Source organism: Oncorhynchus masou, chromosome 29, assembly GCF_036934945.1.
Source record: "Oncorhynchus masou masou isolate Uvic2021 chromosome 29, UVic_Omas_1.1, whole genome shotgun sequence".
Taxonomy (NCBI): Eukaryota; Metazoa; Chordata; class Actinopteri; order Salmoniformes; family Salmonidae; genus Oncorhynchus; species Oncorhynchus masou.
The window spans coordinates 66,595,263-66,615,320 of NC_088240.1; the positions used below are offsets into that span (position 1 = coordinate 66,595,263).

At 43.1% G+C, this 20,058-nt stretch overlaps 2 protein-coding genes across 4 annotated transcripts in view; one reads left to right on the plus strand and one right to left on the minus strand.

Annotated features, from left to right (window-relative positions):
• Positions 1-847, minus strand: part of LOC135520343 (ubiquitin carboxyl-terminal hydrolase MINDY-3-like) — a 39,545-nt gene extending 38,698 nt beyond the window's left edge. Inside the window, exon 1 of the mRNA XM_064945816.1 lies at positions 1-847. Within this exon, the coding sequence (XP_064801888.1) occupies positions 1-94 (94 nt within the window). The 5' untranslated portion in view covers positions 95-847.
• Positions 848-20,058, plus strand: part of LOC135520345 (uncharacterized) — a 27,563-nt gene continuing 8,352 nt past the window's right edge. The window contains exons 1-11 of one of the 3 annotated variants that reach the window (XM_064945820.1): positions 848-938; positions 1,256-1,370; positions 5,034-5,146; positions 5,612-5,756; positions 5,856-6,010; positions 6,206-6,327; positions 6,414-6,537; positions 7,311-7,415; positions 7,587-7,655; positions 13,764-13,817; positions 16,759-16,899. In XM_064945820.1, the coding sequence (XP_064801892.1) occupies positions 1,304-1,370; positions 5,034-5,146; positions 5,612-5,756; positions 5,856-6,010; positions 6,206-6,327; positions 6,414-6,537; positions 7,311-7,415; positions 7,587-7,655; positions 13,764-13,817; positions 16,759-16,899 (1,095 nt within the window). In that variant the 5' untranslated portion in view covers positions 848-938; positions 1,256-1,303. Of the gene's footprint in view, positions 939-975; positions 1,371-5,033; positions 5,147-5,611; positions 5,757-5,855; positions 6,011-6,205; positions 6,328-6,413; positions 6,538-7,310; positions 7,416-7,586; positions 7,656-13,763; positions 13,818-16,758; positions 16,900-20,058 lie in introns of those variants that run through there. The other 2 variants (XM_064945819.1, XM_064945821.1) reach the window with 2 other exon arrangements.

Genomic DNA, 20,058 nt, shown 5'->3' on the forward strand with positions numbered 1-20,058 from the left:
CCTGGGTCCATCTCCGGAAGAGTGAAGCGGACACCCCGTTGCTGCCTGGTCTTTCCCAAACCAGATCCACAACCTCTTTATTTAACTCCCCCATCGCTCTATAACACTGGTCCAACAGCCCTGGCAAACGGTTAGCTGTCTAGCTAACTACAATCAAATACAGAGCTGTCACTGCGCACACAGCCACGGTCCGGAGGATAGCTAACCTTAGCTAGCGTTGTGGTTTACTCTTCAACTTTCCAGGAACTGGTGCTTCGCTTCCCTCGTCAAACGGGGTCGGTGGCATCGGTCACAACGAAGCTCCGTGGCAGGGCAGTCTCCCTGGTCTGACCAGCGGACAGATGGGAGATAGGAGCATCAACGTTAGTTAGCTACCTAGCTAGTAAAGTTAATGTTATGTGGGCGCGTCTGACCGGCTATCTTAGCTTGGGCCAATATCTCCAGCAAAGTAGCGGGCGTAAACTAGTTAGCTGCCTGGTCAGCTGTCCAGATTGATAACAATAAGTTAGGGAGCCAGACTGTTAGTTGACTGCTCAATTCTCCTTGGTCCAAGTCGTAACGTTACCTTGCTACTAGTAGCCTGCTAACGTTAACTCGTTAGTACCAATTTGCTCTGTTTTAGCTAGCTAAATGCGTAACGTTTTGACGTTCCAAAGAGCGCTGAGGCGGTGGCAGTTTAAATTCAGGTCTGAATGCGGGTAACTTAAGTTTCGTCAGTTTTTAGAAGTCAAACGCCTGTAATAGATATCCGAAGTAGTACAATTTTGAAAATAATATATGATTGTCGTCGGTATCAAAGACTAGCTAGCAGTAAGTCATTCGTCTATTTACAACAGCTGTTTGGAAATGTGTATTGAGTGAAGAAAACGCTCGTAGCTGCCGATTGGTCCAAATCCAGAATGTTCTTGAGGTATGGGCTCCAGCTTGGCAGTCCATTGGTGAGTTCAGACTGTCAATTATTCACATCATATCTTTCCCGTTAACAATACTCCAATGACGTTTGTTTCAACACTGTATCAATGGAATTTGATCGAAGACTAAACTAATTAAGATTGTATATAGTACATGAGACAAGAAAACTCAACATCAAATCGATTGCCTTTGGCATTTTCAAACAGCGACCGTTCTTACTACCATTTACAGTTAACTGGAACTGTTTGTCCACTATCTTTCTCCGTAGCTTCTGGGTTAGCAGTACTGAGCATGTGCACTCACACCCTACGCGTGGACTAATTTGTCCCCAATATTTTTACAGTGATTCTGACATAAATTATAAACTTGATTACAAATCGTCATTGTTGTAATGGGAGGCCAAACCAAGGGCAAAAAGAAGAGCAAAGCCAGGAGGAAAGATCCGCGCTCTAACGGAGGTATGTTACATACAGTAACTAACGTGTTAGCTAAATCGCTATAAAGGACAACTAGTGTTGTCCATGTGTGATATCTGTTATATTATGTGTGATAGCTACAGTGTCTTCAGAAAGTATTCCTACCGATTGACATATTTCATATTTTGTTGTCTTACAGACGGAATTCAAAATGTATTAAATATACACACAATACCAAATCAAATGTGTTTATAAAGCCATTTTTACATCAGCAGATGTCACAAAGTGCTTATACTAAAACCCCAAACAATGCAGATGTAGAAGCACGGTGGCTAGGAAAAACTAGAAGGCAGGAACATAGGAAGAAACCTAGAAAGGAACCAGGCTCTGAGGGGTGGCCAGGCCTCATCTGGCTGTGCCAGTAAAGCCAGATTATTCTTCAAGATGTTCAAACTTTCATAGATTACCAGCAGGTTCAACTAGTAATCACTGTGGTTGTAGACCACCGGTCAGTACCTCAGGAATAAATATCAGTTGGCTTTTCATAGCCGAACATTCAGAGGTCGAGACAGCAGGTGTGGTAGAGGGAGTTGAAAACAGCAGGTCCGGAACAAGGTACAGTAGCACGTCTGGCGAACAGATCAGGATTCAATAGCCACAGGCAGAACAGTTGAAACTGGAGCAGCAGCAAGACCATGTGGACTGGGGACAGCCAGGAGTCATCAGGCCAGGTAGTCCTGACGCATGGTCCTAGGGTTCAGGTAGTCCAGGAGGGAAGGGAGAGAGAGGGAGCATACTTCAATTCACACAGGACACCAGATAACACAGGATAATTACACCAGATATAACAGACTGACCCTAGCCCCAGGCACATAGACTATTGCAGCATAGATACTGGATGCTGAGGCAGCGGGTGGGTCGGGGGACTTTGTGGCCCCTTCCGATGATAGCCCCGGACAGGGCCAACCAGGCAGGATATAACCCCACTACTTTGCCAAAGCACAGCCCCCACACCTCTAGAGGGATATCAATAGACCAGCAACTTACTACCCAGAAATACCCCATATTGACAAAGTGAAAACATTTGTCAGTGATTACAGCTGTGAGTCTTTCTGGGTAAGTCTCTAAGTGCTTCCGACACCTGGATTGTGCAACATTTGCCCATTATTCCCCAAAAATTATTAATGTTATGTCAAAATGGTTATTCTTATTTGCTAGACAACCATTTGCAGGTCTTTCCATAGATGTTCATTTAGATTTAAGTCAAAACTGTAACTCGGCCACTGTCTTTTTGGTAAGCAACCCCAGTGTAGATTTGGCCTTCTGTTTTCGGTTATTGTCCTGCTGAAAGGATAATTAATCTCCCGGTGTCTGGTGGAAAGCATTCTGAACCAGGTTTTCCTCCAGGACTTCACCTGTGCTTAGCTCCATTTGGTTTATTTTTTATCCTCAAAGTGAAATCCCTGTTCGGTTTCCTTCCTCTACAGCAACTGAGTTAGGAAGGACGCCTGTATCTTTGTAGTGACTGGGTGTATCGATACACCATCCAAAGTGTAATTAATAACTTCACCATGCTCAAAGGGATATTCAATGTCTGCTTTTTGATTAACCCTTCTACCAATCGGTGCCCTTCTTTGCGAGGCATTGGAAAACCTCCCTAGTCTTTGTGGTTTCTGATATTTAATCAAAGTAAAAATTCCCTGTCTTATGTCAGTTAGGATAACCACTTTATTTTAAGAATGTGAAATGTCAGAATAATAGTAGAATAATTTCTTTCAGCTTCTATTTCTTTCATCACATTCCCAGTGAGTCAGAAGTTTACATACACTTAATTAGTATTTGGTACCATTGACTTCAATTGTTTAACTTGGGTCAAACATTTCAGGTAGCCTTCCACAAGCTCCCCACAATCAGTTGGGTGAATTTTGGCCCATTCCTCCTGACAGAGGTGGAGTAACTGAGTCAGGGTTGTAGGCCTCCTTGCTCAAACAAGCTTTTTCAGTTCTGCCCACAAATTTTCAATAGGATTGAGGTCAGGGCTTTGTGATGGGCACTCGAATACCTTGATTTTGTTGTCCTTAAGCACTTTTGCCACAACTTTGTAAGTATGCTTGGAGTCATTGTCCATTTGAAGACCCATTTGCGACCAAGCTTTATCTTCCTGACTGATGTCGTGAGATGTTGCTTCATTATATTCACATAATGTTCCATTCCTCATGATGCCATCTATTTTGTAAAGTGCACCAGTCCCTCCTGCAACAAAGCACCCCCACAACATGATGCTGCCACCCCCGTGCTTCACGACTGGGATGGTATTCTTTGGCTTGCAAGCCTCCCCCTTTTTCCTCCAAACATAACAATGGTCATTATGGCCAAACAGTTCTATTTTTGTTTCATCAGACCAGAGGACATTTCTCCAATAAGTAAATTTTTTTTGTCCCCATGTGCAGTTGCAAACCATAGTCTGGCTTTTTTTATGGCAGTTTTGGAGCAGTACCTTCTTCCTTGCTGTGCGGCCTTTCAGGTTATGTCGATATAGGACTCGTTTTACTGTGGATATAGATACTTTTGGACCTGTTTCCTCCAGCATCTTCACAAGGTCCTTTGCTGTTGTTCTGGGATTGATTGGCACTTTTTGCACCAAAGTACGTTCATCTCTCGGAGACAGAACACTTTTCCTTCCTGAGAGGTATTTTATTTTATTTTTTTACCTTTATTTAACTAGGCAAGTCAGTTAAGGACAAATTATTATTTTCAATGACGGCCTAGGAGCAGTGGGTTAACTGCCTGTTCAGGGGCAGAACGACAGATTTGTACCTTGTCACCCCCGGGATTTGAACTCGCAACCTTCTGGTTACTAAGTCCAACACTCTACCCTGCTGCCCCAAGTGACAGCCCATGGTGTTTATACTTGCGTACTAATGTTTGTACAGATGAACGTGGTACCTTCAGGCGTTTGGAAATTGCTCCCAAGGATGAATCAGACTTGTGGAGGTCTAAAAAATAAATCCTTAGGTCTTGGCTGATTTCATTTGATTTTCCCATGATGTCAAACAAAGAGGCACGGAGTTTGAAGGTAGGCCTTGAAATCAGAAGCTTCTAAAGCCATGACATAATTTTCTGGAGATTTCCAAGCTGTTTAAAGGCACATTCAACTTAGTGTATGTAAACTTCTGACCCACTGGAATTATGATGCAGTGAATTATAACTGAAGTAATCTATCTGTAAACAATTGTTGGAAAACCGACTTGCCGAAACTATATTTTGTTAACAAAAAATTTGTGGAGTGGTTGAAAAACGAGTTTTAATGACTCCAACCTAAGTGTATGTAACCTTCCGACTTCACCTGTATGTGACATTAAGGACATTTTTACTCCTGAACTTTAGGCTTGTCATAACAAGAATAGGGGTTGAATAGTTATTGACTCAATACATTTCAGCTTTTCATTTTACTTTTTCAAAAACATCATTCCACTTTGACATTATGGGAGTATTGTGTGTAGGTCAATGACAAAAACAAATCACAATTTAATACATTTACCATTCAGCCTGTAACACAACAAAATGTGGAAAAAGACGAGGGGTGTGAAGGAACTGTAGCTCGCTAGTCCAATCAGGCAATTACAACCTAGCGAGCAACTTGCTAGTTAGCTACTGTAGCCAGACTTATGTAGAATATTGTTGACAATAGGTACTGTGTTGCAGCAGGCTCTGGATTGGCAGGTCTGTCACCTCAAGATAGAATGAAGTTGAAGATGCAGGAGAAAGCCAAGAAAAAAACTGCTGAAAAATATACTGTCGAACAACTATTGGAGAAGGTAGGACACACACACACACACTTCAGACATACTCTCTCTTTCTCCTATTTCATTTGGAGTCAGGAGTGTACGGACAGTTTGGAGTTTGCTACACGCTGTACACTAACATCTGTGTTGTGTTTCAGACGGAGGAGTGTATGGACAGTTTGGAGTTTGCTACACGCTGTACACTAACATCTGTGTTGTGTTTCAGACGGAGGAGTGTATGGACAGTTTGGAGTTTGCTACACGCTGTACACTAACATCTGTGTTGTGTTTCAGACGGAGGAGTGTATGGACAGTTTGGAGTTTGCTACACGCTGTACACTAACATCTGTGTTGTGTTTCAGACGGAGGAGTGTACGGACAGTTTGGAGTTTGCTACACGCTGTACACTAACATCTGTGTTGTGTTTCAGACGGAGGAGTGTATGGACAGTTTGGAGTTTGCTACACGCTGTACACTAACATCTGTGTTGTGTTTCAGACGGAGGAGTGTATGGACAGTTTGGAGTTTGAGATGGCGGGGAGGTTCTGTCAGCGAGCACTAGAGGTGGAGCCTGACAACCTCCTTACCCTGGACCTGCTAGGACACATCCACTCTGAACTGGGAGACACACAGAGGGCCAAGGAAATATCCTTCAGTGTGTGTGTGTTTGGTGTTTGCATGCATCTCTGCATGTGTGTGTTGTGCAAATGCACATGCGTGTGTGTTCCTTAACCCCAGCTCTAAGTGTTTCTGCATGCAGTGCAGTTGAGTCCTGAAGAAGGTCATAGTAAATACATGTCTCTAGGGCAGATACACACAGGCCAGGAGGCTGTGCAGTACTACACCAAAGGAGTACAGATACTACTGTGTATGCTGGAGAAACACGCACAAGCCACAGTGAGTATACGCACACACACTCATGGGATCTTGTTGAATGCATGTCTAACACAGAACACTAGGAGGAGCTGTTTCTTCAGTCTGAACACTTCTACTGACTGTGTCACAAACTGACTGTATCATAAACTGACTATCACAAACTGGCAGCCAGAGATGCTGAATACTTCTACCTCAACCATCTCCCTGTCACCCCAGGCAGGAGCAGGAGCTGAGGCAGCAGCCTCTCCACTCCAGGACTCAGGGTCAGAGATCCCGACAGCCAGAGACGTGTGTGTGGCCTACTGTTCTGTGGCAGAGATCTATTTCACTGACCTCTGGTAACACAAAAATCATATGTACATTTTTGTTACCTGAAAGGCATGTTGTGTATTGAATTCACAGATTTGTGTGTGTTTGTGTGTAGTATGGAGGAGAGGGCAGGAGATCAGTGTCGAGAGGCCATAGAACGAGCGCTGACCTATCAGCCTGACAACCCAGAGGCTCTACAGCTGATGGCCAGCTACCTGTTCAGTACAGAGAAGAACCAGGTCAGTACACACACATATACCGTATGACTATAAATCAGAGGCAGGTATGTCTTACGCTAAGTTATCATCTTGTTAAAGCAGCTATCAGAGTTAATTCATGTGAGACAATTGAATAATATGCCATTAATCTGATGAGCTAGGAACACACACACACACATTAATAAGTTTATGACAGATATTAATGCAGAATTAGTTATGAAGCAAATACATCTGGACACAGGGATCACATCTGACAAAGAGAGGAGGAGGGAAGATGGGGGGGGGAGAGAGAACAAAAGAAAGTGATGAGGGGAGACAGAAATGATCTTTAACTGAACAATCAGAGCATTTGCAATTGTCATACAATTTTATGATAATCTGCTAGTCCTAGCACTGCAATGAGACAGGCCTCCAATTCTTCAGAGAGCCTTAATCTTTAGGGAGTAACAATAACAGCAAGCTAAGGATTTATTCCTAAATGACTCTTACATTTCAAAGAGGGGACAAGTTTAGGAATACTGCAGCTCTTCTCAAGGTTACTTTTGTAAATATCTCCTCCAGCCACCAGATGGCACTGTGGATCTAACCAGATGGAGTTGATTTGACAGTTGTGTGTAACCTTGACTTAACTCGGCAAATCAGTCAAGAACAAATTCTTATTTACAATGACGGCCGTCAATTGTGCGCAGCCCTATGGGACTCCCAATCACGGTTGGATTTGATGCAGCCTGGATCAGGGGAGCAAATGTCAGATTTTTTTGTGTGTGTGTGTGTGTGTGCACGTGTGTGTGTAGGAGGGGAAGGAGTACCTGATGAGGAGTGTGGATGCGTGGCTACCTGCCCTGAAACAGAGTGAAGCTCCACCCAGCAGAGAGGACATAGAGGAGGAACACACACAGGTGAGAGACATATTACCCCCCCCCCCACACACACACAGAGGCGAGTCAGACAACCCAGAGCATAAAAGCCAAGTCAGAGGGCCAACTTATCGCTCTGTTTTTGTGTGTGTCTGTGTGAGAGCAATTGTGTGTGTGTGTGTCTGTGTCTAACTCTTTTTGTTCCCTTTCCAGAGTGACATCCCACCATATGAATCCCGCATCACCACGGCCAAACTCCTCATAGAGGCAGAAGAGTACGAGGTAAGAGTATGTGTGTGTAGGATGAGTTTTCTCTGTGAAAAGAAGAGTGCTCTGTATTCTTTATCTTTGCCAGAGATCATCTTCAATAGTAGAGGAGTGGTCTTTACCCAGAGAGAGAGGTAAACGGAGGGAGGAACAGCTTTAGAAAAGATCTGGAGGGAGAGGGGTAGAAAGGTGTGTGTCTGACACATTGTTTGTCTTCATCCTCGTGCATGTGTCAGCAAGCCACACTGACTACATACTCTGCATCTATTGAGGAATCAGAAACAATTGAGGTGGAGATGAGGATAAAGATTGTTTCCAGGCTCACAGCATTCACCACGATAACAACAAGATGGAAGCAGCAGATAACTGGAGAACAGGAGATGCAGGACAAGATTACTCAGATCTAGAGTAACTGAGACTATTTTAGTCCTCTATTGTTAAAAACAATGTGATTCTGTGTTGTTTCCACACAGCAGTGGTAAACCCAGAGGCAAGTCATTAACATCGCAGTTTTCAACTCTAAACAACAACAACATTCTAACTCATAAATTACACACACACATCGGAATCGATTAGGGAATCCGTTAAATAGCAGACAATAAGCATTTGACCATAGTAGAGCAGAGGGAACGAGGGAAGGAAATGGCGGAGAGGAAGACGGTGGTTATAACCAGGGTCAAATATAATTAGCAGAGGCTACGAATACGGTTTTCTCGCCCACCTCCCGCCCCTCTGGAAACCTTTCTCATAACTATGGATGCGAATGTTCTGCACATGTTATTTTACACATTCAAGTTTTTCTCTTTACTGTACACTTTACTCACCCTCTTCTGAACCCTTAACCAATTTGATATTTCTGAACAGCTGAAATAAAAACTGGTGATACACTATATATACAAAAGTATGTGGACACCTTCAAATCAGTGGATTCGGCTATTTCAGCCACACACGTTGCTGGCAGGTGTATAAAATTGAGCACACAGTCAAATTTATTTATATAGCCCTTCTTACATCCGCTGATATCTCAAAGTGCTGTACAGAAACCCAGCCTAAAACTCCAAACAGCAAGCAATGCAGGTGTCGAAGCAAGGTGGCTAGGAAAAACTCCCTAGAAAGGCCAAAACCTAGGAGGAAACATAGAGAGGTACCAGGTTATGAGGGGTGGCCAGTCCTCTTCTGGCTGTGCCGGTTGGAGATTTGAACATCTTGGCCATGTTCTGTTATAATGTTCATAAATGACCAGCATGGTCAAATAATAATAATCAAAGTAGTTGTCGAGGGTGCAGCAAGCCAGCACCTCGGGATTAAATGTCAGTTGGCTTTTCATAGCCGATCATTAAGAGTATCTCTACCGTTCCTGCAGTCTCTAGAGATTTGAAAACAGCAGGTCTGGGACAGGTAGCACGTCCGGTGAACAGGTCAGGATTCCATAGCTGCAGGCAGAACAGTTGAAACTGGAGCAGCAGCATGGCTCAGGTCCTCCGAGAGAAAGAGAATTAGAGAGACCAATACTTAAATTCACATAGATCAACGGATAAGACAGAAGAAGTACTCCAGATATAACAAACTGACCCTAGCCCCCCGACACATAAACTACTGCAGCATAAATACTGGAGGCTGAGACAGGAGGGGTTAGGAGACACTGTGGCCCCATCTGATGATACCCCCAGACAGGGCCAAACAGGAAGGATATAACCCCACCCACTTTGCCAAAGCACAGCCCCCACACCACTAGAGGGATATCTTCAACCACCAACTTACCATCCTGAGACAAGGCAGAGTATAGCCCACAAAGATATCCGCCACGGCACAACCCAAGGGGGTCTACATTGGCCGTAGAATGTCCTTACTGAAGAGCTCAGTGACTTTCAACATGGCACCGTCATAGGATGCCACCTTCAACATGGCACCTTCAACATGTCACTAGAGCTGCCTTGGTCAACTGTAAGTGCTGTTATTGTGAAGTAGAAGGAACAAGAACTGCTCAGCCGTGAAGTGGTAGGCCACACAAGCTCACAGAACGGGACCGCCGAGTGCTGAAGCACAAAGTGTGTAAAAATCGTCTGTCGTTGGTTGCACACTCACAACTGAGTTTCAAACTGCCATGGAAGCAACGTCAGCACTATTAACTGTTAGTTGGGAGCTTCGTGAAATGGGTTTCCATGGCTGAGCAGCCGCACACAAGCATAAGATCACCATGTGCAATGCCAAGCGTCGGCTGGAGTGGTGTAAAGCTTGCCGCCATTTGGCTCTGGAGCAGTGGAAACGTGTTCTCTGGATTGCAGAATCTCGCTTCACCATCTGGCAGTCAGATGGACGAATCTAGGTTTGGCTGATGCCAGGAGAACGCTACCTGCCCAAATTCATAGTGCCAACTGTACATTTGGTGGAGGAGGAATAATGGTCTGGGGCTGTTTTTCATGGTTTGAACCCTTAGTTCCATTGAAGGGAAATCTTAACGCTACAGCATACAAAGACATTCTAGACAATTCTGTGCTTCCAAATTTGTGTTCAGCATGACAATGCCCCTGTGCACAAAGCGAGGTACATACAGAAATGTTTTGTCGAAGAACTTGACTGGCCATCACAAAGTCCTGACCTCAATCCTATAGAAATTTTGTGGGCAGAACTGAAAAAGCATGTGCGAGTAAGGAGGGCCTACAAACTGACTCAGTTACACCAGCTCTGTCAGGAGGAATGGGCCTAAATTCACCCAATTTATTGTGGGAAGCTTGTGGAAGGCTACCCGAAATGTTTGACCAAGTTAAACAATTTAAAGGCAATGCTACCAAATACTAATTGAGTGTATGTAAACTTCTGACCCTCTGGGAATGTGATGAAAGCAATAAAAGCTGAACTAAATCATTCTCTCTACTATTATTCTGACATTTCACATTCTTAAAATAAAGTGGTGATCCTAACTGACCTAAAACAGGGAATCTTTACTCTTTACTGATGAAATCTCAGGAATTGTGAAGAACTGAGTTTAAAAGTAGTTGGCTAAGGTGTATGTAAACTTCTGACAACTGTATTTGTTAACAAAAAATCAAGACCCTAGAATTTCCTTTGGTGTATCCCACAAAAAAAGTTTCACTGTTATAAGCTAACTCTTTTTGAATTTAAGCCAGGGAATTTGGGGAATTTTGCTTAACTTCGGAAACCAGGAAGTTTCAGACCCTTTGCAACCCTCGTCCCCAGCACAAGGTGTACCTGTGTAATAATCATGCTGTTTAATCAGATTCTTGATATGTCACACCTGTCAGGTCGATGGATTATCTTGACAAAGGATAAAAGGCTCACTAACAGGGATAAACAAATTTGTGCACAAAGTTTGAGAGAAATAAGCATTTTGTGCGTATGGAACATTAATGGGATCTTTTATTTCTATCACATTACAATATTTTGTTCAGTGTATATGAAGGCTTGTCTGTTTTATCGTATGTTACCATCGCAGAAGAAAAACAGTCTACACGTTGCATTGGAGTGATGTTAAAGGCCCAGTGCAGTCAAAACGTGATTTCAGTTGTTTTTTTAAAAATAAACATTCGACCAGTTTATTAGGCACACCAGTCTAGTACTGGGTTGGATCCCTCTTTGCCTCCAGAACAGCCTGAATTATTTGGGGCATGAACATGTTGCTCAATTGGTATCAAGGAACCTAACTTGTGCAATGAAAACATTCCCCACGCCATTACAACACCCCCACCACCAGCCTGTGCTGTTGACGCTAGGCACAATTGGGCCATGGATTCGGCAATGTTTTACCACTCCTCAATTGTCCAGTATTGGTGATCGTGTGCCTACTGGAGCCGCTTCTTCTTGTTTTTAGCTGATAGGAGTTGTTGTTGTCTGCTGCAATAGCCCATCCGTGACAAGGACCGACAAGTTGTGCATTCTGAGATTCCATTCTGCACACCACTGTTGTACTGTGCCGTTATTTGCCTGTTTGTGGCCCGCCTGTTAGCTTGCACGATTCTTGCCGTTCTCCTTTGACTTCTCATCAATAAGCTGTTTTCGCCCACAGGACTGCCCCTGAAAAAATGTTTTTTTGTTTGTTGCACCATTCTCTGTAAATCGTAGACACTATTGTGCATGAAAAGCCCAGGAGGTCGGTTGTTTCCAAGATCCTGGAACCGGCGCTCAGTCACTTACGTCACTCATTTTTCCCATTCTAACGTTCAATCGCACAGTAACTGAATGCCTCAATGCCTGTCTGCGTGCTTTATATAGCAAACCACAGCCACATGACTCACTGTCTGTAGGAGTGAACCATTTCACAATTTTTGTGAATGGGTGGTGTACCTAAATAAATGGCCACTAAGTGTATATTTCCACACTATAATAACCCTGGGAAATTGTGAAAATTATCATTATGCCCTTTTAGTGTAAGAGCTGTTTGAAAAGACCACCTAAAGTATCAGCCTGTTTTGGTGGGATGCAGTTTTGGCCTACTTGGTGACATCACCAGGATGTAAATTAGTTAATAGACCAATAAGAGAGTTCCAAACCTTGCTGCCAATAACAGTTCCCCTCCCCACTCAGACCAGTCCTAGCTAAATTCTTGCTTGAAAACTTCCTATTTTCTAAGAAGCTAATTTAGTTTGTTTTCAATTAAGATGGTCAAACATAATCACAGTAAGGTACTTAATTGTTACCCAGAAATGATTTGATATTGATATGAAAAATAAATAAAAATGCTGCATTGGATATTTAGGTCAATACCAAGTGTCAAATCACTTTGTAACCTCCTGTCATATGAATGAAAAACAAAGGTACAGGAGTCTGACTGAACAGACACTTCAGACACACAAGCATGCTCACGGGTACACACACAGAGAGAGAGAGAGAGTTATAAATGAGCTACTCCCAGGAGGGCGGTTTCTAACTGGTCCTGAAGCAAAGGGGACGACACGTTTCGTGTGTGTATTTGTTGTTGCTGTTGAGTAATCTGCAGGCAACGTTACTAAACAGAATCATTTTACCAGAGTGCAGTGCACGGATAGGGACAAGACAAATGACTATAACAGTCTGGGGGGGCTGTCTCACACACACACACACACACACACACACACACACACACACACACACACACACACACACACGCCGTTTCAGAGACAGAGATGCAGGAAAACCAAAGCAACTGTGAATGACAATCAGTGTATTTCAACTAAGTGAATAATGTAGGAGGTACATGTATATAAAGAACATATAAACAGGTGAACGTTCACACAGGAAGGATATTTTGTCCTTGCAAGAGGTAGTGTCATGACAGCCAGTCTTAGAGTTGAGTTGTTGTTGTTGTCATCAGTGGAATGTCTGTCTATCTGTTGTGAGTCTGTTTTCTTGTAAGCCGTTACTCAGTGGTTGGCTCTTTGGAGGTCTGGAACTAACACTGATAGTTGGGTGTTTAACTACATCGGCTAAATAGTTTATTGATCAACCTCAGCGCTAATACAAAACATGCACTCTGTAGACCATCAGGAATGAGATGTTGCTTTCCCTCTAATCAGAATGTGTTAATTAATCAAACGTAATACCTCTCAGCAGGTAATCAGCCCCACAATGAATCAACACACATCCTCCGTCTCTCGCATGCACAAGTGATGATAAAAAGTGGAAGAGGGATGAAGAAAATGGGACAGGTGAACTCTTTGAAGAGAAAGAGATGCGTGAGATTGTGTACACTGGGGAGGGGTAAGGTGAACTATTCTGGAATCATCAGGACAGGAGAGCGTGGACTGGTGATCAGGTCCATTGATGAGGACTAGCTATTGACCATGACCAGTTCTGTATTGGTTGTTGAGTTCAAGGAGTATTGAACAGGAGGGATATTGACAGATTATTGATAGTAATCATGAGATTAGCTTCATTGTGTATTGATGACTGTGTAAGCTGTCTTGTTGCTATTGACGACCGTGTCTACGGAACACTGGGTTTTGAGTCTGATCGGACTCTGATCACATCTATTGATTAGGTTGGCAGAGAGAGCGAGATGTGTGTGACAGGAAACACCTCGCTCTCTGCCTCCACACACATAGCGACTCAGGCTAGGAGCAGGATGTGCTTAATGTATAATGATCAATGGAAATGATGGTTTGTGTGTTTTTATGATTTCTCTCTCAGACAGCAGTAGATGTGTTGGAGGGTCTACTAGAGGAAGATGACGAGGTGGTGCAGGTGAGTCATGATGTCTTTTTTATTTTTTTTATTTTTTTTTACAATACAAAACATCCACATACAAATGATAGCATACAGACCTACACAAACATCAACAGAATCACCCACCTGCTCACACCCCTGTCTCCAGCACTCGCATCACTCTCTCCGCCACATGGCATCAGAGTGCACCATTTTGTTTCTGTCGCCCACACACTTTCAACATTTAGACAATAAAGCATTTTATATTAAACTTGGGGTGGCAGGTAACCTCGCTGGTAGGGGCATTAGGCCAGTAACGGAGAGGTTGCTAGATCGAATCCCAGAGCTGACAAGGTAAAAATCTGTTGTTCTTCCCCTGAGCAAGGCAGTTAGCCCACTGTTCCCTGGGCGCCGATGATGTTGATTAAGGCAGCCCCCCCAACCCCCCCACACCTTTCTGATTCAGAGGGGTTGGGTTGAATGTGGAAGACACATTTCAGTTGAATACATTCAGTTGTACAACTAACTAGGTATTCTGGTGTCCTTTGACAGCTCTTTGGTCTTGGCCATAGTGGAGTTTGGAGTGTGATTGTTTGAGGTTGTGGTCAGGTGTCTTTTATACGGATAACAAGTTCAAAAAGGTGCCATTAATACAGGTAACGAATGGAGGACAGAGGAGCCTCTTAAAGAAGAAGTTACAGGTCTGTGAGAGCCAGAAATCTTGCTTGTTTGTAGGTGACCAAATACTTATTTTCCACCATAATTTGCAAATAAATTCATTAAAAATCCTACAATGTGATATTCTGGATTTTTTTCTCATTTTGTCTGTCATACTTGAAGTGTACCTATGATAAATTACAGGCCTCTCATCTTTTTAAGTGGGAGAACTTGCACAATTGGTGGCTGACTAAATACTTTTTTGCTCCACTGTATTTGAAAATATCTACATTGGTCAGTTCAAAATTGCTTTTTAATTCTGTCATGGAAATACATGTATTTCCTATTACCAAGTCATTTATTGTATTATGAAAAGCTATCCAAGGATTGTTCCATAAGGTTGTGTTTTTAGGAAGTGGTTGGCTCTTGAAGAATATGTTACATTTTCTTCCATATTGTTAGTGTTCTTAACTATGAAGTTGTTAATGTTTTTAGCTTTATCCTTTGAAAATAGACATGTGAAAAGATTCTGGGCTAGTTTTCTTTTCTGTGTGAAGTGAGCAGGAGACACACCTGCAGCCTCTGTTCAGTTCTCTCTGCTCCATATTAGTATTCTTTGCAAGAGGTGTGTGTGTGTGTGTGTGTGTGTGTGTGTGTGTGTGTGTGTGTGTGTGTGTGTGTGTGTGTGTGTGTGTGTGTGTGTGTGTGAGATGATCTAACCTCAGTGTGCTCATTCTTTCTCACCTTTCCTCCTACACACCTCGGCTGACAGATTGAGAGCAGTCACTTGCTCAACCTTTGAACTCATTCAGGAGACATCTGCTCTAAGCAGAACACACACACACACACACACACACACACACACACACACACAGAGAGAGTTTGAACTCCTATGAATATACAGTAAAGTGTTTGTTTTGTCAGTAGTGTTCTCGAGCGCCATCAGAATAACACAACTGCAAATAACGATGACACAACCTAAACCCTCTACCCACAGCAGCTCAAACTGTTTTGTGCCAACCATTCTTTTTGTAAGTCACCCACCTCGGTAACTCATGCATTGTTAATGGACCCAAACACCTGCCAGTAGTCAAGGTGGTGGTACCTATAACTAACTCCCTGTACAATGTAGTACTTTGTCAACGGGTTTGGGAAACTTGGAATTCTGACTCTTTCTAAGTCGACCTTTACGTAGACCTTGTTAAAACTATTAAAACTCTCTAGAACCAGATGGTATCTGTGACTGTTGTCTCGTCCAAGGGGACTGATTGACACCTCTTTACTGTAGACTTATCATTAAGAGAATAACGTGTGGGTGTTGTGTGGATTCTCTTGAAGTTCTTAATTAGCTGTCTCGTTAATTTTCTGAGACGAGTGGTGGGTGTGCTCATGAAGAGTGTGTGCGTGTGTGTTTATGCTTAGTTTAATACAGCCATAAATACGAGCAAAACAGACCATTATTTCATAAACACTTTCAAAGAGACTTATTCTAATGGAGTTTCTTTTGCGGAAGCAAAGACATTCTGACTGAAGTAACAACCCAGATCTAGACACACACACATGCACACACAGGTCAGTGCGTGTATTCAAACCGCTATGCTCAACTTAAGTTACAGAGTTGTAGATCCGGTCATGAAGAGGATGCTTCTAATAATTGTATAATCATTCAAAAGGCATAAAGTTATGTTCAACCTTCAAGCCTCTCGTCTTCATGAGTGTGTGCGTGCATGAGTCTGCTGATAGAGGTGGAGGTCGCTGTTGTTTTCTGCTGTAAAATGAATAGTAAATGAGGGGAATGTTAATGTCCTGCTTCTGCAAGAAGTGTTGGTGGCTGATCCTTGTCCTCAGATGAGACACACACCCTCACACACGTTTCTGAAGTACAAGTGTGCTGTAGGTGGAAGGATGAGGGTAAACTATGTAGGGTGTGTTTTAATGTAGGTGTGTACAGTATTGGTATGAGGGAGAGAGAATACAACAGGTCGTTGAGATGAGAGAAGGAATGGAATGTGTGTAGCTGTGTTTCATCCTTTAGTCTGTAAGTGGTGTGTGTGTGTGTGACAGCGCTTTCAGACTGGCGTGTGGAGACGAAAGTTTGCGAAGACAAACTGCAGCAGCACAGGCCCAGCTCGTTACCATAGTGGCAGCTCATGAGGATGCTGTGAGCATTTCAATAAGTGCCTCCGCTGTGCGCGTGTGTGTGTTAAGCCTGTTTGTCACAGTTCCAAGTACAGATTTCACGTGGACTAGACCGTTAAATGTGCTTCCCCTGTCATAGCTGAGCTCACTTAATAAAACATATTTCTTTCTCTCTCTCTCACAGGTGTGGTATCTCACAGGCTGGGTGTGTTACCTACAGATGGAGGAGAGAAGAAGGGAGGAGAGAGAAGAGAGCGATGAGGAGAGGGAGGAGCGTGAAGCGTTGAAGGAGGCAGCCAGATCTTACCTGACCAAAGCCAAGAAGGTGTAAACACACACACACACACTGATGAGGCTTATTGATGTAATTCTGTTTGGTTGATATTGTACTGTCAGCTTGTACAGTCAGTAATACACATGTATGTTACAGAGCTTCACTGCCGGCAGTGAATCTAAAATTTTAGCCCTATCTTCATTGTTTTCTTACCTCGGGGAGCTATGTGTTGGTCTTAGAATTTTGTGTGTTTTTGTGTGTGTGGTGTGGATGTGTTTAACTATACTTGTGGAGACCAAAAGTCCCCACGAATAGTAAACAAACAAAAGTGGTTTAGGGTTAAGGTTAGAATTAGTTTTAGGGTTAGGAGCTAGAGTTCATTTTTAAGGTAAGGGTTATTAGGTATGGTTTTGGGGTTAAGGGTTAGGGAAATAGGATTTTGAATGGGACTGAATTGTGTCCCCACAAGGTTATCTATACAAGACCTGTGTGTTTTAGTTATGCGCGGGTCAGCTATTTGTTCAACCGCCCACAATTGCTAATAACCCATCCGCAGCCGCCAAACTATGTGCAACCGCCAAACTATGTGCAACCGCCAAACTATGTGCAATACATTTATTAAACATAAGAATGAGTGTGAGTTTTTGTCACAACCCGGCTCGTGGGAAGTGACAAAGAGCTCTTATAGGACCAGAACACAAATAATAATATTATAATAATCAATAATTTTTTATCTATATTTAACCATGTTACATATAAAACATTGTTCATTGAAAATGGTGAATAACTCACCACAGGTTAATGAGAAGGTGCTTGAAAGGATGCACATAACTCTGCAATGTTGGGTTGTATTGGAGAGAGTCTGTCTTAAATCATTTTCCACACACCGTCTGTGCCTGTATTTAGTTTTCATGCTAGTGAGAGCTGAGAATCCACTCTCACATAGGTATGTGGTTGCAAAGAGTATCAGTGTCTTAACAGAGCGATTTGCCAAGGCAGGATCTGGCAGTGGCTTCTGATTTAAATAACATTTTCACATAACCGCATGTTGCAATTTTGATGAAGCTCTCTTGTTCAGATATCGGTAAGTGGACTGGAGGCAGAGCATGTAAGGGATAACGAATCCAGTTTTGTGTCATCCGTTTAGGGAAAGTACCTGCGTAATTGTGCACCCAACTCACTCAGGTGCTTCCCTATATCACATTTGACATTGTCCGTAAACTTGAGTTCATTTGCGCACACAAAATCATAAAATGATGGAAAGAGCTGTGTGTTGTCCTTGTTAATGCAGACAGAGAAGAGCTCCAGCTTCTTAATCAAAGCCACAATTTTGTCCCGCACATAGTTTGTATATAGTTGCTGAGAGTCCCTGTAATCCTAGATTTAGATCATTCAAACGAGAAAAAACATCACCCAGATAGGCCAGTCGTTTGAGAAACTCGTCATCATGCAAGCGGTCGGACAAGTGAAAATTATGGCCAGTGAAGAACTTTAAGCTTGTCTCTCAATAAAAACAAAAAAACATGTCAATACTTTGCCCCTTGATAACCAGTGCACTTCTGTATGTTGTAAAAGCATTACATGGTCGCTGCCCATATCATTGCATAGTGTAGAAAATACACACTTGTTCAGGGTCCTTGCTTTAACAAACTTAACCATTTTCACTGTAGTGTCCAAAACGTCTTTCAAGCGGTCAGGCATTCCCTTGGCAGCAAGAGCCTCTCGGTGGATGCTGCAGTGTACCCAAGTGGCATCGGGATCCACTGCTTGCACGCGTTAGCACTGCACTATGTCTCCCTGTCATGGCTTTTGCGCCATCAGTACAGATACCAACATGAGCAGCAGCTACTTTTGGCTACATACGGACCGTTAGTGGAATTCCTGAGAGAGAGTAACGGTTAATGTGATTGGATGTTAATTATTTGACTAGGCTACATGTTTTTGACACTGTGTGTGTGTGTGTGTGTGTACAGTGGGGCAAAAAAGTATTTAGTCAGCCAACAATTGTGCAAGTTCTCCCACTTAAAAAGATGAGAGAGGCCTATCATCATCATAGGTACACTTCAACTATGACAGACAAAATTAGGAAAAAAATCCAGAAAATCACATTGTAAGTAAGTATTTGGTCACCTACGAACAAGCAAGATTTCTGGCTCTCACAGACCTGTAACTTCTTCTTTAAGAGGCTCCTCTGTCCTCCACTCGTTACCTGTATTAATGGCACCTGTTTGAATTTGTTATCAGTATAAAAGACACCTGTCCACAACCTCAAACAGTCAAACTCCAAACTCCATTTTGGCCAAGACCAAAGAGCTATCAAAGGACACCAGAAACAAAATTGTAGACCTGCACCAGGTTGGGAAGACTGAATCTGCAATAGGTACGCAGCTTGGTTTGAAGAAATCAACTGTGGGAGCAATTATTAGGAAATGGAAGACATACAAGACCACTGATAATCTCCCTCGATCTGGGGCTCCACTCAAGATCTCACACCGTGGGGTCAAAATGATCACAAGAACGGTGAGCAAAAATCCCAGAACCACACGGGGGACCTAGTGAATGACCTGCAGAGAGCTGTGACCTAAGTAACAAAGCCTACCTTCAGTAACACACTATGCTGCCAGGGACTCAAATCCTGCAGTGCCAGACGTGTCCCCCTGCTTAAGCCAGTACATGTCCAGGCCCGTCTGAAGTTTGCTAGAGAGCATTTGGATGATCCAGAAGAAGATTGGGAGAATGTCATATGGTCAGATGAAACCAAAATAGAACTTTTGGGTAAAAACTCAACTCGTCGTGTTTGGAGGACAAAGAATGCTGAGTTGCATCCAAAGAACACCATACCTACTGTGAAGCATGGGGGTGGAAACATCATGCTTTGGGGCTGTTTTTCTGCAAAGGGCCAGGACGACTGATCCGTGTAAAGGAAAGAATGAATGGGGCCATGTATCGTGAAATTTTGAGTGAAAACCTCCTTCCATCAGCAAGGGCATTGAAGATGAAACGTGGCTGGGTCTTTCAGCATGACAATGATCCCAAACACACCGCCCGGACAACGAACGAGTGGCTTCGTAAGAAGCATTTCAAGGTCCTGGAGTGGCCTGCCAGTCTCCAGATCTCAACCCATAGAAAATCTTTGGAGGGAGTTGAAAGTCCGTGTTGCCCAGCAACAGCCCCAAAACATCACTGCTCCAGAGGAGATCTGCATGGAGG